At 37.5% G+C, this 25,102-nt stretch overlaps 1 protein-coding gene across 1 annotated transcript; it reads right to left on the bottom strand.

Annotated features, from left to right (window-relative positions):
* Positions 1-502: 502 nt before the first annotated feature.
* LOC306987790 (stonustoxin subunit beta) lies at positions 503-6,447 on the bottom strand. Its single transcript, XM_079592353.1, has 4 exons — positions 6,310-6,447; positions 4,785-4,951; positions 2,893-2,958; positions 503-2,674 (listed from the first exon to the last, which is right to left on the bottom strand). The coding sequence occupies exons 3-4, from the start codon at positions 2,948-2,950 to the stop codon at positions 2,127-2,129; spliced, it is 606 nt and encodes a 201-aa protein (XP_079448479.1). The 5' UTR covers positions 2,951-2,958; positions 4,785-4,951; positions 6,310-6,447; the 3' UTR covers positions 503-2,126.
* Positions 6,448-25,102: the final 18,655 nt, after the last annotated feature.

The raw sequence follows: 25,102 nt of genomic DNA on the forward strand, positions 1-25,102 counted from the left end.
TCCCCACGCCGATTTCCCCGACGCCATTTCGACCCAGTCTACCTCCGTTCGGGAATGATACACAGCTCCCGCTCGAACTCCCAGGCAAGTTCCAAAACTGCAGCTGAAACTTCGCGTGCCGAGTCACCCACGGAACTCCATCACGTTTCCGGGTTTAATGGGCGGGATTTTTCAACTTTGTGCATGTCCACTTCCGGCGCAGTTCAACAATGGCTGAAACGAAGGCTAGATGTCACTGCTCTGTTCCACTTTGTCAATCAAACAAACAACCCCAACCTCATTCAAGTTTCCATGGATTCCCGACTGAACTGAGTCTAAGGAAGAAGTGGATTAAAGCTCTCGAAAAAGAAACCGTATCCATTGTCCACTTTGGAGCGGGCTGTGATGGAGTGTTGTTCAGTTGGTCGATGTAGGCTACGTCAGAAAAAGTTATTTTGGGTAAATTTACCAGGGATGCAGTCAGGGTGCTATTTGTGAAAAAAACAGAGAGGGGGGATTTTTTGAAACATTTTTATTCAAACAAATAAATCATGAGAACATGAACTTCATCACTGCATGTGCAGGAATTGTAAAATCTTTTTTCTTATAGCCTAAACTCATGAAGTAGGCTACGTTAGCCTAATGCAATATTTTTCTCTAATCTTTCCCCACACGAAACTGTGATCATGCAATAACGTTAACTTTACATCGCTCGCGATGCTGAGCTACAGTGAAATGATAGAAAAGACATTATCTGTGTTAGCAATTCGCATGAACTGGAGGCGGGAATGAGCCTCGCGTCTACCGCGCCGCAGGACGAATGTGTTCAAACAGCCACAAAAGACTCTCTCCGCCTACTGAACTAATGAGTAAACATTATAAGAAGTGCACTAGCCAGACGGGATTTAAACTTTGTCGGCTGAAGACACAAGTTTGGTTTGAAGATGAAAAACATACCAAGCACAATGTTCTCTCACCATTCCTGATTTCTAACACACACATTCGGCGTGATCTTGCGGCTGTCAGAGCAAAAGCAAAAGCTGACTCTCTCTGTATGTTTTCGGTTGCGTTTATGTAAATTTGCGTGACTTTATTCTGTCCATCAGATCGAAAGATATGAAAAAGCCCATCCATTTACCCGCCCATAGATCCTTCCCTCGATGAAATCAGGACAGAAGTGTTTGAAAGTGGATTGAAGAAACGGATTAAAACACCAGGTGTAAACGGGTATGTCTCCTACTTGTGCTCTGATTGACCAAAACGCATCTTAATACCAGGTGGAAACAGGGCCTGCGTCCTTTTTCATGCTGCGTCTTAGCAGAACCCCAATATTGTTTAATATCTAGAAACTTAAACCACAAGTGTACGCGAGCTATATTTCTTTAAAATAAAAGACACTTGACACTTTAACATTTTGCTATATAACATGTATACATTTTTTATTGTGTCTCAAGAGTCCACATACTTTTGGGGCCACTGGATATTAGAGGCCAACCGAATAAAACCGATCAATCGGCACCAATAACCGATTGCTGGAACTACTGGTTATAGACACAAAGTCATACGGATAGTTTTTCTAGGTTGGGTCTGTTGCTGGAGCGGCTGAGATGGGTGCGCTATCATTATACAGTACGAGAGCGGCCGCTAGAGGCCAAATAAAAAACATCAATGACGCCTTGTGCTGTTTGTTTTTACACTTACAGCTTCAGATTTAAAATGTGTCTAATTTTAATGCTATGGCCTTTGTATATATATATTTAAAGATGGCCATCTTTGAGCATGACTGTCTGTATTTATTTGAAATGGTGACACTTTACAATAAGAGTCCATTTTAACATTAACAAAGGTATTGTTCATTTGTTGATTTCAACATTTACTAACTCATTTTTACAGTTAAAGTTGTTTCTCTTAACATTAGTTAATGCACTATGAACTAACATAAATGATCAAGGTATAATTAATGTATTCATATTTCTCTATTTAAAAAGTACAGTACAGCTTCATTGTTCGGAACTATTTTTTATTTTTTGTTGTAAAGTTCAGCACAATTTTATGATTGTTTTCATTCAGAATCCATTTTAAATGTTTATCGGTTGATTAATCGGTTATAGGCCAGTGAGGTCCAACCTAGTTATGGGTAAAATCCACTATCGGTCAACCTCTGGTTCAACATCACACAGAGACACTGAATTAGTATAAAGCACAAATCCAGCATAGAGGGGTTCAGTGAATTTGGTGTTGAATGTGTGTAAGTGTCTGAGTGCGTGTGTGTCAGAGATGCTGTAGAAGGACAGAATGCCGGCCGGCTCGTCCACATACACTCCTACTCTGTTTAAGGGAGGTGATGGGGGAGGTATGTGTGTTCCCATATTATCATGCCAGGCGATCAGTTTCTCCCCAAAGCAGCTCAGAATCCAGGATTTTTCATTGGCTCCGAACCTACAGTCAGTACTTTCTCCTTTCCTGTTGATGCCTTTATATGACACTACCATATCACCCAACCCACTCCATTCAGCCTCCCAGTAACAGCGTCCAGTCAGACGCTCTTTACACAGAACCTGCGGAAGGCCGTCAAATCTCTCTGGATGATCAGGATGTGACATCGGTTCTGGATTACATACCAACTTTTTGTTGCCCTCTACAACGGAGAGACGATTGTGTACCGTGTTTGGATCCAATGTGAGATCGAAGAAATCTGCACACAAGAAAAGAAAATTAATAAGACCCCAAAATATGTTCAAGAATCAGATTGGCCTTGGATCTACTTTTCGGTTCCACATAAATATTTTGACCGCATATACACAGTCAAATAAAATTATATTTTAGACCTTATTGTAAATAATGACGTTATTAGACCTTGGTCAAATGTAAAATGGTGTCCTGTGAAGAAAAAGTATGTGTGTGTAGACCTACATTTTTGTAGTTCTGCTTTACTCATGGTCTCTCCGATATAATCCATAATCAAAGACATGATTCAGACTGTCAAAGAAAAAAAAAAGCATAATGTGCCATGTTCTATTCATCTGACTCACCAAAAATGTTGAAGAAATAACGAACAATATACAGTAAATAATCGTTAAATATAATCAATCATATTTTTCTGTCCGTCCTTTAATAGACTATTTTTGTAGTTTATTAAGGGCCAAGCACCGAAGAGGCACCTATTGTATCCGTTATATTTCTTCTTCTGCTACTGCTGTTGCTCTTGAGAGGCCCATTAAGTTATTGTGGGAAAGTTATGAAATTTGCAAACAGATAGAGGACAGTCTGAACATTAACCACAGCAAATTTTCAGTCTTTAAATCAAACCCTCTAGCGCCACCAAATCTCCAAATTTGCTCTTATGCTTGTGCTAATAACTTTTGAACTGTAAGGTTTTGAAGAAAAATTGCACCATATGGCGTCATTTTCCATAAAAAAATTAATAATAAAAAAAAACTTTTATCGAACTCATCCTAGAGGGTTGGTCCATTTTCACCAACATTGGCTCATATCATGTTCAAACCGTTCTGGCAAAAACGTATTAAAAGATTTCCGATAGACCAAACCGTTCTACAGTGCATCAACAAACTAGATGAAGAACACACCAAAATGGATGTAAAGCTATATCTGCAATACTTCAGTATATTCAGACCAAACTTGATGTGTGTAATGACAACCATGGCCTCAGGGTACTTGAACAAAGCATAGTATTTTATGTATTTTAGTATAGTAATAGTAGGCTATTGCATTAAAACTTCAGATGTCAAATCATGTTCTGATGCTCCCTGCCATGCTTGCTTAGCTCGTTACTTTGCTTCTGATGTGCTTGGCCCCCATAATTGCTGATTGCAGCTATATTTTTAATTTGATCCTAATAACCCTATTGTAATGGTGAGTCAGAGGCTTGAAGATCCATTTGTAGTATTTTATTCACACAAGTTATAAAGCAGAGAGAAGCAGACATGTACTGGTGCAGACACAGTTAAAGGGATAATCCAGAACTCGTAACGAAACACAGGCGAAGGTCGAGGCAGGCAGTCCAGGCGGGGATAAAAGGGACAGATAATAGACAGTCCAGATAAAGGGAAGATAATAATCCACAGGTGACAGTGATGAGAATGATATGACAAACTAGGCAGGGCTGGGAATAGATGATGACCGGGGGGAGAGAAGGGAATTGCAGTCCTGGAATTCCGGAGAGAGGGAGCGGATGAAACCAGAGGGAGGCGTAGCTGAGCGATTTGTGACACCTATATTAAACTTGTAATCCACAACTTTCATACATTTAGCCACATATATCTGAATAAACATGCACATTTAATTCTGATGGAAATATGGGGCCATATAGTCATAATATGACATATAGTCATAGACAATACTATCTTAAATAGCATTTGCATAGCACTTTATCTTTTATAAGGATAAGGATTTCAGCCAAATGTATTCAACGACAGGAAAAACTGAGCCCCCACATAAGCTAAAATGAACATTGTTAACCTGTACGTTGATGAAAACTAATGTGATGTACTTACTGCCTCAGATGTGGCTGGTCTAATGACAGACAAAATGCTTATCTTCTACATTAGCTGGCCAAAAACATTGTAACTAACTCCATTTGAGATTGATTTTGGTAAAATGTTAATTATATACAGTAATGGCTGACCATATGTAAAGCCACAATACCAACTTTGACAATGCAGTGTTTAATTATTTGAAAACTACAGGGTTTTTATTTTTTCTGAAAAGTAGCGGATTTGCACATACAAGGTTTCCATCTGACAGCGGAAATGTATAGTTTTAAAATGTTACTATTTTAAAATTACCTCAGCTATCTCCAGTTGGCACTTTGGACTCTTCCGTGCATCAGCTTCACTCCTGAATCTCTCAAGTTATTGTTACTCAGGTCCAGTTCCTTTAGGCAGGAGTTTGATGACTGTGGAGCTGAAGCCACACTTCACAAGACTGATCAGTGAACTTACAGATGGACAATCTGAAATAAAACAGTATATTATTACGTAATTGACCTTTATGTAAGCACCGCACCCTTAGTTACTAATACTTCACAAAACATTGCTTAAGAATTAAGCAAAGCTTTCAGCAAGAAGTGTGACTTTCAGTCAAATGTGTTCATAAAGTGGTACACATTTATTGGATATTATTCTTACTTGGACTAATGTTTCTTATTTTAGTAATTAATAATTATGCTCTAACATGATTAAAAACTATGGAGACTTAAAAAACTGGACATTAAAGTCCAAATATCAGAGTTTGATTATACATAATTGACCCTTATCTAAGCACCGCACCCTTTGGTTATTGATGCTTTACAAAATATTGCATAAGACTCAAGCAGAGCTTTTGGTGAGCAGTGTGACTTTAAGTAAAAACAAGTTTTTTTTTTATTGAATCTGAATTTGCACATCGTCATCCGTGTGTGTATCGCCTTGGATGTGTGTGTATTTTGAGACTTTCCTGGCAGCTCTCAATTCTCATGTGGGTACATCATGCTCTTCAGCCAATCAGGTGCCAGCTTATCATTAAACCAATCATAATAACAGCTGAGAGTGCAGGACTCAAGGAGCGCACCTTTTGCCTGATTATTGTTGTCAACATTCACTGCACATTATTACCATAGGCTGTAAAAAAGATGGATGTGTCTCCACTTCCACTGAAGAAAAGTGAAGCTAAAATTGGCCAAAAATGGCCACTGCCATCTAGCGCTTATGATGTCATTTGTAGCCAGAGTCTGCATAGTAGTGAACGAGTGGTGGAGCCACTGAATTGTATCAAGGTCCCACCCATACTCCCATAGACACAATCGCAACCACACAGACCCCAGAATTGTTTTAAGCAGCCTGACTGCTCCAATTTTGATGATTGTACAATCACAGTTATGGAAAATCTAAAGTTAAAGGTCAGTCTCCTCCCGAAGCTCCCAAAGAAGTATGCTGGTGCCTCTGTGACTGATACTTTGCTCAGAGAAGCTGTCAATCACAGCTGTCAATCATGACGCCACACCCCATTTTTTTGTATCAAATAGGCTAACTAAAACCAAACTTATTAGAAAAACGAACACTTGAACACACATAAGTGATAAAGAGCTAGGCTACCTAAAATGACAGAAACCATGTTGTATTACCACCACTCTTATTTGAACTTGAGAAAACTGTATCATTACAGAGAAAACTCTGTTACAGTGACAGTATTTTCTTAATTTTTGTTAGGAGGCCAAAAATCGGTTGTATTTTGACATTTTTAATATAATTATTCAGTCACGTCTGCTGAGGTTTAAAGTTCTTCACTAAACTACATCCATTATGGCTTTTAGTCCAAAAGTGATATACTTACACCACGTTTCATAATTCTTTAGACAGAATCACCACTTCTATCATCCACTGATTTGCGCGATCTGATGGGTGTGCTTCTCTTCCGCGATCGCTGTTGTATGACTCAGATAAAGATCATTCCCTGAACGTAGGCTATTCAACTCATATCACGTGTTCATAACCCCCACCCCTTTCGCTTTCTATCTCTGTAAATAACTAACCCAGAGAAACGTTTAAACATGAGACATGAAGCAAGCTACTAAACATACGATATCGAGAGTATGATTGATTTATGCACTTTGGGGTATTTTTTATTATAATAATCAACAGAAGTGCTAACAGGTGCAATTTGCGATTAGCCTTAATAACATTGGCCTAGCTATATCTACATTCGATCGCAATCGAAAGTCATAAAGACTGGCATTTAACGTTGGATAGGCTTTTTTGAGAGTTTTACCGTTTACTGCACTACAGCAATCTAATTGGAGAATGGCTTAGCTGCCTTGCAAAATAAGGTGGATCTTATGTCCATGAAGTTTAAAAGAGCCAAAAGTGTGTAATGTGCGTGTCCACCACTAGATGGCGCCCCAGCTCTATTACATTAGATTAAATGTCTGTTTACCCATCACTGAATAACACCTCCGTACGGCTCAAGTTTTTTAGCACAGTTGATTTGAACCTACAGTCCAACAGATGCTGCTGTACGATTTTCATATAGCATATTTATACATGCATTTGACATTCTGGGTTGCGTGCTTTAAGTCAGCGCAATAATATACTGGAATTGATTGACAGCTCCCCGCGTGACGTATCACTTCCTACAGAGCTCTAGTGTGATATGACTCACCGCGAATATGAGTTTAATATTCAGACGTGAGCAATATAACTGCGCGGGGCGCGTGAATCTACATGCATATATCAGTAATGCACGCGTCCTGTGAGTCATATACAGGCATTGACCCTTCACAACGCACGTGCGTGTTTGTGCTCTGACATGCTTTGAATAAATGACCCAGAAGGAAGCTAATATAATAATATATCATATTATTGTTATTATTCGGCTATTTATAATAATACTATTGGTTAGACATGTTGCACAATATCTCCTTTTGTGTTCCACAGAAAAAGCAATTTAGCCTATAGGCCTACTTGCAGTGACTGACAGATGAGATCATGCAACAAAAAAAAGTCCTGGCTCTTCCTCTTTGAAGAGCTCACCTGAGATCAAGTAGACAGCATTTTTTTCGGTCCACAAGAAAGAATCAATACCACTGATCCTGGACCAGCCACCAAAGCCCAGCCCAGGCCTGACTCACCCGCAGTGAACATGACATGAAGTGATGTGAAGGCCAAATACACTGTAAAAACAGATATGATCAATAAGTTATGAACACATGTATATTTTACATTACTTTAACTCAACAAAATAAGTTGAGCAGTTTTCTGCTATTAAAGTCAGTTGAATGTAATTTAAGTTGAAATACTTAAACAGCCAAGGTGATTGTACTTAAAAACTTTTTTTTTTTTTTTTTTTACATGTATAGTAACCAATGCTCAGAAGTTGTCCTCTGCATTTAACCCATCCAAGTTAGTGCACACACATTAGGAGCAGTGAACACACACACACTGCAACCATGTATATCTTTGGTCTGTTTTTGACTGTAAACTTTAAATGCAAAACAATTTGCATAATAAGCTCATGAAAATGTGAACAGGTAACATTGCACCACAATAAAATAAATAAATGTAACACTTTATGTTATAATGTCCTTGTTACACGTTACATGAAAAAAATAAAGTCTGTATGATTGCATGCGACTAACCTTCACCTTAAATGTATAACACCATAACAAGGATACCTTAAAATAACATGCATATATCATAAAGCACGCATCCTGTGAGTCACATGACCCTTCACAGCGCACGTGCATGTTTGTGCTCTAGAGACACTTTGAAGGACAAGACTGCTGATAAACGACAAAGAAGGAAGCTATATATGTATAAATATATAATATTATTGTTATTATTTGGCTATTTATAATAATACTATTGTTTTGTAGACACTTTGCACAATATGTACTTTTGTGTTCCACAGAAAAATCCACACTTGCAGTGACTGACAGATGAGGTCATGTGCTCATTGACGCAAAAAAAAAAAAAAAAAAAAAGTAACAAGGATACTTTAAAATAAAGTGTAACCGAAACAAATATATAATTTTAATTTCAGTTTTTAAAAAAATAGCACTTTTTTCAGCAAGGACGCAATAAATTGATTAAAAGTGACAGTAAAGATTTATTTTTCAACTAAACGCTGTTCTTTTCAAATGTTCTGTTCATCAAAGAAGCCTGAAAAAATTCATCACAAAAAAAATAAAAAGTCAAAGTCAAAATCAGAAATCTTTCTTGAGCAGCAAATCATCATATTAGAATGATTTCTTTGATCACAGGAATAAATTACAGTTTTAAAAATATATTCAAATAGAAAACATTTATTTTAAATTCCAATAATATTTCACATATAATTTATCAAATAAATCGCTTGCAGCTGCAAAAAGGGTTGCAATCGTGCTAAATTGGTAAAACATTGCTTGAAATAATAAAAAAAATAGTTTTGTTTATTTAATATACAAAATGTATTCAAATCTTATGTGTTTCTTGCGTACATAATGGTATGTATTTATTTTTTACTAATAAAACTGACCCATGTTGAAATCCATTTCTTGATCCAAAAAATGTGTCAGTCATGTGTTGTCCTTGAGACATTATTTTTTTATATTGATGTTCACCCATTTGTAACCATTCGGGAGAAAAAAACAGCTGAAATATCACAGAAAGATTAATATAATAAATATATATGCTTTTACTTTAACCCTTACTGTAGTGGTTAAGAAAAGTAACTGTAAATTGGCCAGTAAATTACTGTAATATACATTGCATCATGGGTATGACTTGGCATGAAATGGAAGTTGTGATATGCTGCGTCCGAAATCGCATGCTTCCCTACTATATAGTATGCAGAAAACAGTACGCCAACTGTACGTCCGAATACATAGTATTTGAAAAGTCTCCGGATGATCTACTACTTCCGGTGAGATTCTGAAGTGTGAAATCGATGGACACTTTACTATCCCATGAGGACTCGGGAGAGGATGCTGGTAGGTCACATGACAGTAACAACATGGCGGATGTAGTACGTCCAAATTTCATTCATATACACACTCATACTATGTAGAATAGCGTTTCTCTCAGGGGGCGTTCGAGCGGCGCTGGGAGCAATTTCTTCGAAAGCGGGACATTGAGTTGTTCTTGGGGAAGTTTGTTTAAGGCATGATTGTTGTATATCTACGAGATAACAATTTACGGTTGCGAAGAATTGTATACTTCCCTATTGTATATCTGAGTGAAACGGCTTTTTTATTTTTTTTTGTCCATGGGAAATTGATGGGATGGATGTGGTTTTCTATTGGTGGATTGCATGTGATTGACAATTTGGTGTAACAGGAAACCATTTTGTTGTCATGTGACCCTCATGGCCGAGTATCAAGGTCATGGTAACACCCATAGATATCATATACAGTAATAAAGGCTAGATGTCTCATCCGCGCTGCTGGCCAATGGAGGTCGACGTCCGTAACACTCGTTACGACGTTACGCGCTCACTCGTCGTAACATTGTGTTTTAATGTACTTTTTAAATAACCATAACTTGCTTTTTTTTCAAACGGTTTGGTTTGTTATAAACATCAGAGATGTAGTTATGACACTGCATACATATGAATAATTATATAACAATGGACTTCCATATGAAAATATCCTTGAACAGAACCAGATAGGTGCAATGAAACCAAACCGTTTGTAAATCCGTTCGTAAATCTCGCCAGAAAGCTTCCCTGTGACAAGATGGCCGCCGGTGATGCCGTTCGAGACTCCGCCTTAAGACATCTAGCCTTATATGGATTTATATTGTTACACCACTTGACTTAGAGTCACTAAATCCAAATTTTAGTTTAAAACCAGCAACATTGGTATCAATGTTTTTCAAAAACAAACATGAAGACGTTTTTGAGTTTGAATTGGAAAAGATTTCCAATTTTGACTGTCTATTTTGTCCTTTCAAGGAAGCCGTCTCTACTGTTACTGGATCCCAGAAAGGGCTATTTTTCACAAACACGACACACCATGTTCTGCATCACATGGACAGATAAATATGATGGACAGGAAATGTGTCTGTGAGGTTTTTTGCATTCAACGCACGAACCAGCCTCACACATAAACGGAGGTGCCATTTGACGTCACAAACCGAGACAGCAGTCAGCACATTCATGTTGTAAAAAAACAAGAAAAAAAACACCTCGTTCGCTTCTCTCGCTGTTTTTCCAGTTCATCAGGGACATCTTGCTAATGTGTGAAGAAACAGTGAGACTGAAAACTACTCCCAGTCTCGGCACACCGTTCTTAGACCAAACGAGAGAGGAACGTCTTTAGTTTGGATCTGTAGAATGGGATATGTGACTGTCACCCTTCTGTCCCATTACACAGCAAACAGGAAGTGACCCGTTTTCTTCATCATTACTCACAAACACACACACACACACACACACACACACAAACTGCCATTACTCACCTCTGAGGCCTCCATTACTAGCAGTGTTCAGTCTGATACCGCAGCACAGATTGTACCTTGTACTGTATTTGTAAACTTTCTGTCACCAAAAAAACATTTTTTGCTTCAAAATAGTAATAATAAAAAAAAAGGACTGTTAGTCCATGTCTGTTAGCTTTGAGGCTATAACAAATATGTGACTGAACTCCTCAAAGTTTATTGGTAAATCTCACAAATTCTTTATTTTGCTTAAAAAATGTTGTTGTTGTTTTTTGGATAATGACATTATTAAAAAACAAGCAAACTTTGTCATTACCGTAATGCTGCAAAATTTTTAAAAAATATATGTTTGGGATCGTAAGTTTATTAATCTCTAAATTGACCAATTTAGCACGATTGCAACCCTTTTTGTAGCTCAACCGCTAGCAGATGAGGTTAGCAATAGCAAGATCCTGGGTCTGATTCCCAGAAAACACATGACAAATACATGCACTGTGTAGAAAGCAGCAGGGACTGGATGTAAGATAATTGTTTTGTAATCAGAAATACAAACACACTTTTTTAAATATCTTATTATAGCCAGTAGTTTTTTGATATTATGATGATGAATGAATGATAGATAGTCTACATAAAGGATCAGTAAATGTTTGATGTGGAACTCGGTGTTGAGTCATTACAGTCCAACAGGATACAGACTCATCGAGCTCATCTCTCACAACAGGCTGTGCCATGATACTGTCAACCCACACACACACCCACACACACACACATCTGAAACGCTTCAGAGAATCAGTGTGAGCTGTCCATCTTCTACACCAACCAGAGGTTCAGGTTCACAGGTTCACTCAAAAATTAAAGAGTCTATCATCATTTACACTATTAAAAATAACGGTCCCTATAGGGAGGTTTTCGCAGCGATGCCTTAGAAGAACCATTGAAGAACTTAAGAATCTAAAGAACCTTCATCCACTATAAAGAACCTTACAGTGGAAGGGTTCCATGGAACGACAGATGCCAATAGAGAACCTTTGTTTTTAAGTGTGTACTGTAACAGATAACTTTACAGTTAATGTTAATGTTAATAGTGATGTTACATGATGTCCAGAGTGGGTTACAGAAAACATCTTAATCATCAGCAAAAGTAAAAATTAATGATACTTTATAAACTGTACTTTTGAAAAATGCTACATTTTTATCTCCTCCATATCTTCGCCCTGCTGACTCATTTTTATTCAGAAGAAATCCAAAATAACCAGTGTAATGGCCTGACAGCTATGGGAAGCGCAATGTGAGCGGGATATTTTGCATAAATCATGCAAATTTCTGTTAAAATAATTGTTTTGCTTGTTTTTCTGTCTCATTTTTACTAATTTTCCTCTCAATTCGGCCAGCTGGACGTGGAGAGTGAGTCACTGTTTCCATTCACCTATACTTTTATGCAAATTGTGGGATATTGCATAACATAGAAACGCCAAGATGTGCATTTATTCTAAAAATGCAAATAAAAAAAACGTTTTAAAAAAATTGCACCAATTTCTAAGGAAGTGACCATTTTGTTCTCTTGAACACAAGGGACGTAACTTTTGAGGGTACAGTATAGCTAGTGGGTGCTTTCTTCACAGATTTTATATCACATCTCCAGAGATTCTCAGAAAGTCTGATTTACAGTTTTTTCCAATTGCTAACACACAATTTTGCAAACTAGGCTGGTTTTATCAAAATACTTAAACAATTCACAAAACCACTCACCCAAACTGCAAAATACCTCATATATCCTGCAAAATGAAGAACTGCAACCAAAACTACATATCAAAATCAAACTTTTGCACGATATATGGCACACACTTCATTCATATTACCAGATCTTTTGTCTAAACAACACTGTTGGGCATAATGAAAATCACTCTCATCTTTAGTATGCTTTGCCATAATACTAAAATAGTTCAAATTGTAGAAAATTCTTCAGATTGTTCACATGCACAGAAATATTTGCACTTGCAGATACACACACTGTTGCAGATACACACACTGTTGCAGATACACACACTGTTGCAGATACACACACTGTTGCAGATACACACACTGTTGCAGATACACACACTGTTGTTCTTTTTTCACCAAACAAGTCAGTGCAACATATGCACAGCATATATATTTACATTGGACTGAATAGAAATATGCTCACAAAAAACAGTAAACTGAAAAAGAAAATTGCAGGGGAAAAAAGAGGCAAGAAAAATAAATGTTGTGAAAAATGTTGTGTTAACCATTAACCATTGAGGTGTTTGGCCAGGTGGCACATGTATTGGCCAATTAGCTCATGTAGTGTCATTTTGAATGGCAAACATGTGACTTTATGTCAGATTGTTGTGTCTTATGCAGAGAACCGTGTTCAGTGCATTTAAAAAGTGCCATTTTGAATGGCAAAATGTGTATAAAGCAGAAATTGTGTTTAGACTTTTGGAGACTTGAGATGAGGTTTTGCTCTCAGTTGAAATAATTGTTCAATGCATGTCATTTTAGTGTCTTAGCAATTGGAAAAAATTGTAATTAGAAATTTGTGTGTCCTGTGTATTTTTATACTTATTAGAATATCACGCCGTTAGCTAGCTTAGCAACATGCTAACGTCTGACTCCACTGAAATCAATTGTCAAGTCTCAAGTAGAAGCGTTATGAATATGAACTGACTAGCTTTACTAGCCCAACTTTGACAGCAAAGCAGCTCACTAGGTTTTGGGTCAGCGCTTGTGTATCAGCTGTGTGTGTGTGTGTGTGTGTGTGTGTGTGTGTGTGTGTGTGTGTGTGTGTGTGTGTGTGTGTGTGTGTGTGTGTGTGTGTTTGTGTGTGTGTGTGTGTGTGTGTGTGTGTGTGTGTGTGTGTGTGTGTGTGTGTGTGTGTGTGTGTGTGTTTGTGCGTTGTCTTTTAATGCTTCCGTAATTGCTGTCGTCAAATCAGTTCCCTTGTTGTCATCACACACACTTCAATTTCCACTTCCATTTCACAGTAATCTTCTAGAAAGCGGGTTTGTGTATTTGTGTGTGTGTAGTATGTCTTTGTTAATCATTCTTGTTGCGCACGCATTTGTTTATGTATCTGGGGAAAAAGCCTCAGCAAACTGACTGGAAATTGATGTTTTTCTGTAGTTTTAAGACCATTGGTCCAAATTTAAAGTACGTCAACATTTCGCTCATTTCAATCACCAGCCGTCCCACATTGCTGCTCTCTCTCTCTCTCTCTCTCAAACACACACACACACACACAAACACACACGGCACTTTATGAGATGACACAATGCTGTTATGGGGTGTGCGTCATCATTTTTGAAAATTCACACATGTCCACAACACACGTAACTGTTTGATCGGCAAGCGGGGCATGAAAATAGAGGCCCTTTCATTGACGTTTAGCCATACTGTGTGAGAAAGTGTGTGTGTTATGACTCTCCATTATTCACCTCGCATCCAGGTACTGATGCTTTTGAAGTGTTTTACCTGGAGAGTACAGGCAGTGTGACTCACATACACTGGCTCTGTTCCAGGACCTGCCAGCATTTTAAGGCATCATCGGTGCTCTCGACACAACGGAAAGTATGCAGCATATTTACGATACCTCGTTTTGACCAGTATTTTAAAGCAGCTTCGCATCAACATGGAGACAGCTATCCCAGAATACATTGCGACATGGTCAGTGAAAAAAATCAAGATGGCGGATGACGCAAGAGTTGATTAAAAAATATAGTTAATTTAATAAAGTAACGTTACTTGGATAGTTGACAAATAACATCCATACATTTTTTGTACTTAAAGTCAAGATTTTAGATACGATATATATATATATATATATATATATATGGTAAATATATGGTAAACTGAAAATTTTAATGTTGCGTTGGCAACTAACCGAAATGAAATAATTCAAATGACTAAAACTTAAACTAAAATTATGCTAAAATACTAAACTAAAAGCTAATTCAAAATGTTAATAAAATACTATAATAGTATAAAAATAAGACTAAACTAAAACTGATTTTAAATGCTGTAATTTTGTCCACCATTTTTAATCAGCTTTCAGTTTTGCAGTTTGTTAAAACAACACTGTGATGTGACAAATTAATGTTTAACAAATAAATAAATAAATACTCTAAACAATTATTTAAAATAGGTTCCTTTCATTAAAATATAACATCTATAACATATTCTAAAAATAAACATTTAAAAAATATTATTAAGTAACATATTAATGTTATAAGAAAATAAGCAGCAATTATATACAAAATTATAAATTAATTCTAATATTTATAAATGAATGTACAAAAAAAAATACATCGCATAAATATAAGCAATAACTAAGATCTCATAAAGAGAGTATATTTGAAAAAACGTTTCACTAATTTACTATTGTTATTATTTTAATCACTTATCAACATCAGTGACCTATATGGGGTCGGCCCTGATGTAGAGTGTTCCAATTCACTTTTCATGTTTCATTTCCGTTCCAATGCTGCCTCAGAAGTGCCGACGCTAGTAGACAGCAAGTCAGCTCAGAGAGCAGAGTCACTCCTGCAGGACAACGTGTTCGGATACACAAATACTGGATGGGAGGAGAAACCTAGATGACGCCACAGTGCGAACGGACCCACACACAATGGGTCAGGGTCCTTTGTAGCTCAATGTAACAACAATGGACAGACGTCAAAATGAATCAATGTGGCGCCCTTCTAAACATGTCAGTCTGCTGTTTGTCAGCAACATAAATGATTCAGAGAAACATATGAATCTTTTTGCCACTTTTATGCACAGTGATAGCGAGCCTGATATGAAATCATATTGTGAACGCAACTGCTAAGCCAATGCATTTTTCTGAAAGTCATTTCTGTTTATCTCCCTGATTTGTCTACTGTCTCTTCATGTTGCTTTTTTTATCTTTTATACGAGCAAACGTGTGTGTGTGTGTGTGTGTGTGTGTGTGTGTGTGTGTGTGTGTGTGTGTGTGTGTGTGTGTGTGTGTGTGTGTGTGTGTGTGTGTTCTCGGTGGGTAGCGGGGCGATGGGCAGGATGCTGCTGCATAAACAGTGGGCTCCAGAGCCGAGCCGTCTCTCTTGCGTTTCCTTCCCTGGCTGGGTGGTGTTGCCGGGGGACTCTTTTGCTCTTTTGACCAGCCAATGCACCATAGCACTATCCAGAACACCCTAACATCCACATATAAGTAACATGCTAAAATCACCCCCTAACAACAACGCCCTGGCAACCACTCAGAACACATTTAAACCCCTCGGAAGATCCCACCTAAACGTTCTGGCAAGGTTTTCTCAAAGTTATGAACAAACTTTCTTTCAGTAAAATTAAAATAAAGTTTGTTCGTAAGTTATCTGGTCTTTAATGATGTTCTCAAACCGTTGGGCCAAAAATATTATTTATACATCGTTCATGGAAAGTTTATTCTGAACTGTTTTTGTTGGACGTTCGTCTAACATTTTTTTAAATGTTAATGCTTGTTTCAGGATGTTCAAAGAAAATTCAAAAGTAACGTTCCCACAATGTATGCAAAATGATCAAATGGAATGTTTCGCTAATGTTTGCATAACCAAGAAAGACATTAAAGAAGTGCCTTTAAACGAGCAGCATTATTCAATGTGTTGAGGTAATTTCCACTGAAAGAGGAAGACAGGGCGGGACATATCGATCAGCTCCTCCCCTTTTTAAAAATAGCCAATAGCGTTTAGTTTATATCACAGCTCGGCCAGAGCTGTTGAGCTCAGTAAAGCCGCAGTTTCCTACTAATCTCCTCCATATCGCTTTATAATACAGCATTCTGTGCAGAATTCAAATGGGTCCGATATGTTTTGGTCAGCGGCGACTTGATCATATGATCCGCTCTGTGTATCGTGTCTCTGGACCGGAGCTGCGGGGGTTCATGTGACATTAACATGAAACCACACTTCATTCGGCCCAATGGAAAGCATATTTACACTGTATGAATCGTTCACTGTCCCCTATATAGTGCAATATGTGCCATTCACCATGTAGAAAATAGTAAATGTGTGAACAAGTGACTGATTTCAGCCGCAGCTTCAGCGTCTATTTATAATGTAGGCTTACGATTCTAGAGAGCATTTGATTGGACAGAAAATCTGATGAGATGCTAAATGCAGAGTCATGTCATCAAAATCATTGATCCATATTGGCAGAAGTGAGAGACGGTTTTGAATGCTTATATATATCTTCTCAATGCGAATTTCGTCATTGTTTTGGAGAAAAATAGCTTATAGATAACAGTAAGGCTAACATAATCATACTACAAGCCAAAAAACTTTAAAACATTTAAAAAACTGTATATTTTAAACAATCAGGGAACATTCATCAATAATGTTTTCATGACTTCATATGAACATTAGCTAAATGTTCACAAAATTAATTTGTTTTCCAAAGATGTGCTTATGTTAACAAAGTATTTGAATGCTAGCATAACATTTGAGGTCAATTAGCCTACAACAACTGCAGGAACATGTGCTAACATGTCACAGCTTTGTCAGAGAAACAGACAGCTGAGTAAAAGCTTCCCACATCACACACACACACACACACTTCGGCGAACAGATGAGAAGATTAGTCAGTGGTTCATTAGTAATAGCCACTCACAGACACACCTCAAACACACCCTGCGCACCCATGCAGTGGAATGGGGGTTTTACGCCGCGCTGGTTTCATTCTCACTCTTAATGGAAAGTGTGGTTGGACTCCCCCTTTTATATTCACACAACCTATTTTGTGTAAGATATCTACTAAGTGTGACATGACCAGTAGAATGTGATGTACAGTTAAAACGATCTCTGTTTTTGTTGAGTCCTCGAGGTATGGGATGGGCTAGCGTTGTTTACATGCCCTGAGGATGTGCATTGTTTCTGATGCCTGGTTTCGCGTAGCAGCCCCTCTTTGCCAGTCTAGATCTGCTGAGAGCTGTTCCCATTTCCTGTTAAACAGGAAGAGCCAACCCCCCTCCCCTCCCCCCTCGCCTGGTCTTTGTCACCCAGAGAGACAGGAAGAGGAAACGGCCCACAGGAAACGGCTCCCCCACTTGCTCCGAATCATCCCGCTGTTCGCTACATGAACTTACATGCACAGACCGTCCTCAGTCCGTTGCCCAACGGTAAAATACACTGTGAAAGTGAAGTGTTCAGAGCTTCTGGAAATACTTTCATTGTTGTAACACAATGCAATCAGGATGATTTAGTCGTATTAAAGAATTAGATTGACTTGAATGAAAGCAATTTATTTATATGTCGATGTAGCAACATTATAGACATCTGGAATTAAGTTCTCCCAAACTGTTGTATGAATAGTGTCAAATCTGAGCATGTGCGTGTGTGTGTGTGCGTGCGTGCGTGCGTGCGTGCGTGTGCGTGTGTGTGTGTGTGTGTGTGTGTGTGTGTGTGTGTGCGTGTGCGTGCGTGTGTGTGTATTTACAAACTTTTATGTTAGATGCAATTAATCGTGATTAATCAATCTGACAGCACTAATAAATATTTTAAACATAATATGTATATTAAATTATATAATTATATTATATAAAATTATATATATTTTATTTTCATTATTTTACACATATATATGTACACAGCTACACACACACACACACACATTGCGAAATTGCGCACATTGCGTCAGATCAACCCGAAACCTTTGAATTTATGGGACAATGCTCACTGCCAAACAATCATGTTCAGTTGTGTTTCTTAAAGTAGGGCTCATTCCTAACACACACACACACACACACATATAATTTACAAACCTTTATGTCAGGTGAGATTAATGTGAGATTAATTGTGATTAATCAATTCAACAGCACTGATATATATATATATATATATATATATATATATATATATATATAATGACAATTATACAACTGGTATATATATATATATATAAAATACTACCTACTTAAAAAATAATGACAATTATACAATTCGATATATTCATTGTCAGACATCTGTGGCTGCAGCGAGCGCACGACGATGGAGAATTCAACTCAAACAGTTTATTACAATAATGCTCAGAATCGCAGGCAATTGCAGGGGTAACCAAATTATAAACACAACCCCATCAATATAAAGACGCCGAAGAATGAACAGAAAGAACTGAGGGTTTAAATACACACTGGGATAATTAATGGAACAAAAAACAGGTGCAGCTCAATCAGAAACCATGCAGACAAAGTAGTTTCAAGAACAAAAACTGACAGGGAACAATGAAAATGAAACCAAAACACAATGAAAACTGAACATAACCCTAACACTTATATGTGTTTTATTGACTTGAGTTTTATGGGATGTAGGTAGTGGCTAATGGGGATCAAAATAAACAAATAGATCAACAAATATGCTGTTTATTATACACTCACTGGGCACTTTATTAAGTACACCTTGCTTGTACTGGTTTGGACCCCTTTTTTACCTTCAGAACTTCCTAACTCTTCGTGGCACAGATTCAACACGGTGCTTGAAACATTCCTCCGAGATTTTGGTCCATATTGACATGACAGCATCACACAGTTGCTGCAGATTTGTCATCCGTGATGTGAATCTCCCGTTCCTCCACATCCCAAATCTGCTCTACTGGATTGAGATCTGAGACTGTGTGAAGGCCATTTGAGTTTAGTGAACTCACTGTCATGTTCAAGAAGCCAGTTTGAGAGGATTTTGACGTGATCCTGCTGGAAGTAGCCATCAGAAGATGGACATAAAGGGATGGACATGGTCAGCAACAATACTCAGGTAGACTGTGGTGTGTAAATGATGTACAGTTTGTACTAAGAGGCCCAAAGTGTGCCAAGAAAATATCCCACACACCTCCCACCAGCAGCCTGAATACAGGCAGGATTGATCCACGCTTTCATGTTGTTTACGCCAGATTCTGACCCGACCATCTGAATGTTGCTGCAGAAATCAAACTCATCAGACCAGGCAACGTTTTTCCAATCGTCTGTTGTCCAATTTCGGTGAGTAAATGTGAATTGTTCCCTGTTCTCAGCTGACAGGAGTGACACCGGTGTGTTTTTCTGCTGCTATTGCCCGTCAGCTTCAAGTCTCGATGTGTTGTGTGTGTTCAGAGATGCTCTTCTGCAGACCTCGGTTGCAAAGAGTGGATATTTGAGTTGCTGTTGTCTTTCTATCACCTCAAACCAGTCTGGCCATTCTCCTCTGACCTCTGGCACCAACAAGACATTTTCTCCCACAGAACTGCCGATCAATCCCAGTAGACCAACAGTTTCTGAAATACTCAGACCAGCCCGTCTTGCACCAACACCCCTGCCACGTTTAAAGTCACTTAAATCACCTTTCTTCTCCATTCTGATGCTCGGTTTGAACTTCGGATAGTCTTGACCATGTCTGCACGCCTAAATGCAATGAGTTGCTGCCATATGATTGGCTGATTAGATAGTTGCGTCAACGAGTAGTAACGATACAGTAGTGGCCAAAAGCTATTTTGTTAGCATATTGCGTACACTCTAAAAAATAATTTTGGGTCAAATATGGACAAACCCAGCCGTTGGGTTAAATTTTTTAATTACATTTTTAACCCAACGGCTTTTAAATAAAAAAATAAAATAAAAAAGACTTTTTTTAAATTTAAGTTGAAACAACCCAGCATTTTTTAGAGTGTAGTTTTGCATGGAGTCAGTTGTTTTATATATATATATATATATATATAACAACTGACTCCATGCAAAACTACGCAATATGCTAACAAAATCACTTTTCACTTGGGGGACAAACCCCCAAAATTTAACCCAACGGCTGGGTTTGTCCATATTTGGAAACAACCCAGCATTTTTTGAGTATATATATATATATATATATATATATATATATATATATATATATATATATATATATATATATATATATATATAAGTGAAAAGTGATTTTGTTAGCATATTGCGTAGTTTTGCATGGAGTCAGTTGTTTTATATATATATATATATAAAACAACTGATATATATATGTATATATATATGAAGACTTCAGATGCAAAAGCCTCTAAGTGCCATCTGCAATTTTCTTCTAAAATTTGCATTTTTATCAAGCTTGAATATTTAAGTTCAGTATTTTCACTTTAATGACAATTAATAGGTCATTTTCATTGCCATTCAAGTGAAATAACAACATAAATTACATACAGGCTTGATAAAAATTATAATTCTAGAAGAAAATTTAAGATGGCACTTAGAGGCTTTTGCATCTGAAGTCTTCATATAGTATGACCTTGTACAAAATGAGAAATAAAAAAGACTAGAATAACCCCTATATTTGAAGAGTATTGTTCCGAAACTTATACATATACGAGTTCAGGACACCCACTGATTGCATGTTGTAATGTTTCTGTAATTTTTATACTGTCATACAGGATTCTTTCTTTTAAAGGGAAATAACACAGGTGCAGTGTCACCACAATCTGACCAGAAAGAAATGGGCACACATCTGTGAATGACGCACCCACCACCACACCGCGCCGGCAGCCGTTTCTGGACTGTGAGAGAGGGTGTTCGTGGTTCGTTTTCAAATCCACATCCCCATTTTGATCTTGAAAGCGATACTGAGGGAGAAACGAAGGTTGTTTCTGCCTCATTGTGTGTGAGGACAGAGACTGTCATTGAAACTCCTCAAACCAAATGTCAAAAATGGATCATCAACATTTGTTCTCGACATTTAGAAATAAGGAAGCGTTATTAAAATGATGGACATTCACAGATATCCTTTATCAAAATCTACATATCATCAGTTTATGTTACTGCACAGTAAAAATCATTGAGCTAATCTAATGTTTATATGGTTTACCACAAATAGCCTATAGTTAACGTGCTTTGCTACAAATTTGATTATGATTAGATCATGATCATTTGTTGTACAGGTTTATATCTGATATATGTTTGGCATTATATACAATACTATTAATACAACTTCCCCTTGGCATTTTTAAGATTTAAATATCTCAAGCGTTATCATATGTCAGCACCCTTTGTTTCAGAGAAACGAGTCTTCAAATAGGCCGTGTGTGTGTGTGTGTGTGTGTGTGTGTGTGTGTGTGTGTGTGTGTGTGTGTGTGTGTGTGTGTGTGTGTGTGTGTGTGTGTGTGTGTGTGTGTGTGTTTGCGTTTCGACAGTCACATGAGTCATCGGCATGGTACTTCCAGAAACATTATTCAAATGCTGCAAAAACTGTTTGGTCAAACACACCATGGTGTATGTTGTAAAAATAAATTCTCTATAAATGAGGGGAGGGGGGATTTGTGTATACGGCAGGCCTATCAGGTCTCAAACACCCCGCTTCATTATTCCAGTGGTGCTTTACTCATATAGCTTGTGTGATTCAGGTTTGGTATTTACTTTTAAGTGGTTGACTCATTGTAATCATACTTGCATAGTTTTAATAAGATAGCGGATTTTAGCACTTCACCAGCAGTCCTCCCACTCTGGGTCTGTCTGCACCGAGACTGTTCATCTGCCGTTTTCAGACAGTGCTGTCCTGTGATATTAATTAGCACCAAAACAATAATACGGTTATATAATCGTACACGACTCGAGCACCACAAACTGCGCTAAAAATGCTATTTTAAGTGGGTTCATTTGACTTATGATTTTCATTTATTAAAGGAAGAGTTCAGTAAAACAACAACAACCTTGTTTTACACCTGCTTTTCATTCTCTTGAACACAAATAGAGTTATTTAGCTGAATGGGGACTGTAAAAAATAACCCCACCTATTTCAACTTAAAAAGTTAAGTTCTCTAAACTACCTCAACTTCAGTTCTCAACTTAAATAGCTTCAGTTCAGTTGCTGCCTTTTTCTTTTTAAGTATAACTTTTAAAAAGTTGAAATTGCTTGAATTAGTTTGATGAGTTGATGTAAAAAAAACTACAGTATTAATAAATAAATAAATGGAGGAATAAATAAAAACAAACAAATAAATGACTCACCTCAAGCCCATGGATCCTCATACAAAAAAATACATAAAGTTAGTTTTTAATAAAAATCATTGATCAAGCTTAATTTGACCGAAATAAATGTCTAGTCATGTTAAACAATAATGCAAACACCTGGCAAAAGTTTTTTTTTTTTAAGGGGTTAAATTGATATTTCAAATTTATTCAATTGATAATTATATTCAGCAAAGCAGAAAATTTGCTGTGGAAATTTTATCTTTTATTAAATGTAATGCTACTTTTGTATAAAAATATTTCATATATTATTTCATAATCATATATATATATATATATATATATATATATGTGTGTGTGTGTGTGTATGTTAAATATGTATTTTAAAGCAAGAATAGGCTATCTGTAAGACAAAATTCAGTAGAAAAACAGATAATGTTCATGTAGCAGAAAATTACCAGTACCATTTCTGTTAAGCTGACGGAAAATTCCTTCAAACCTAAAACGCAACACAATGCAGTGAGTAATTCAAAACTGTGCCTTATTCATACAGGCTTTTCTTAGGAGTGTTCAAAAATGAACCCACTCCAGTTATTCAATATTATTGGTTTGAAATCACCACACACACAGCCTGGAGCGTAATTCATGTTTTTCTCGGTGACACACATTTGAGACTTTTACAGTTTGTCAGAGCCACCAAACTCGTTCTGAAGAATGTCATCGTCACCCAGAAACACATCCAAACACACTCGCACACAAACACACATGTGTGCGCCCACGCGCTTATCACACACACGGTGAGTCATAGCAAGAACATGCAGACGAGCAACCATCCTTTTCACTTCATCTCATGTAGGTAAAGGTCGATGCATGTTGTGTTTGGTAAAACTGTATTGCACGTTGTGCGAAGAGTGTGTTTGTGTGTATGGGGAGCCCTGTCTGGTCTAATGAAGGCACTAGGTTACGATATTTTTAGATTCTGCCTCAGAGGAGGGGAGAAAACCTCCAGCTTAGAGATGTCACTCGTCTGTTGCCTTCGCCTTTCTCCACAACACCCACTCCAGCTCTCCTTCCTCTGATTCTTCATCCCTCCTTCCCTCCCAAGGGATCTCAGATCAAGAATATAGAAAAATGAGTCATTCGCTTCATATCGTTTCTCCAGTGAATGTAGGGAGGTGGGATGCCAACTGCAAATATGAAGTATACAATCCATAACAGGCTTTCTAAAAATACACAGAAACTTGCATATGTTCAGGGTTCAAAACAAGTTCAAAACACTGTCGCCGGCATCTGTGGCATCTTGTCCCTCGGCATGTCAAAATAAATAAAAATCATGGTTACGGTAATCCGCTTACAATAGAAGGCTATGGGGAAAGACATTCTGAAGGCTTGAAAAGCAGAAATAACAATACAAAAATGTGTGTATGGTTGTCTAAATCATCCAAGTGTTGGAACTACTTTTCCGGGACGGATGGACATTTGGTTATTCATTAGCCTACTGTATATATAACAACAGAATTGGGCAGGCTATTCAGAAAATGTTGCTACCAACTGCATTTTAAAGACATCGTCTACATCGTTCTTTTAGTGGGGGAACTACTTTTCTGGGTGGATGAATGTTCGTTATTCAGAACATAAGACTGCTATTGGGCAAGCTATTCAGATTAGCTAGCTAAATTACTACTGCACAATAAAAAATTAGCAAAGATTAGCTGACAGCTTTAGCAAAAGTAGCTTAGTGGTGGGACTACTCTTCCGGGCGGATGAACGTTTGGTTATACATAATGAACATAACAACGGTATTGAGCAAAGTATTCAGATTAGCTAGCTAATCTACTAACTAAAAAGTATCTTAGGGTATGTTTACACAACAACGATGTACAAAAAATTGGAAAAGTGTTTTCTTTGTACAGATGACAGCGTTGTCAAAACCATCCCGTTAACATGGATCTGTGGAAACGACTAAAATTATTAATGCCAGGCCAGTAGATGGCGATGTCACTTCGTAAAGAAACACTACACGCCTATAGACTGAACACTTAATACGCATGATGTCACTGGATTTGTAGTTTACACAGAGACGATAACGATAACAATATCATATTCAAAAACTTGCACTTGAAACCCATTTTCGTGTAAATGATTGGCCAAGCCCTCAAAGTTTACAGTTTTTAGTTGAAAACGGTGTCATGTAAACGGCGCCTTAGATAAGCTGAAAGTTACACTTTAACAAAGTAGCTAGTTCCAGTTCAAGCTGTATGTAGCAAAACAAAAG

The sequence above is a fragment of the Phoxinus phoxinus genome, assembly GCF_949152265.1.
Source record: "Phoxinus phoxinus genome assembly, chromosome: 20".
Classification (NCBI taxonomy): domain Eukaryota; kingdom Metazoa; phylum Chordata; class Actinopteri; order Cypriniformes; family Leuciscidae; genus Phoxinus; species Phoxinus phoxinus.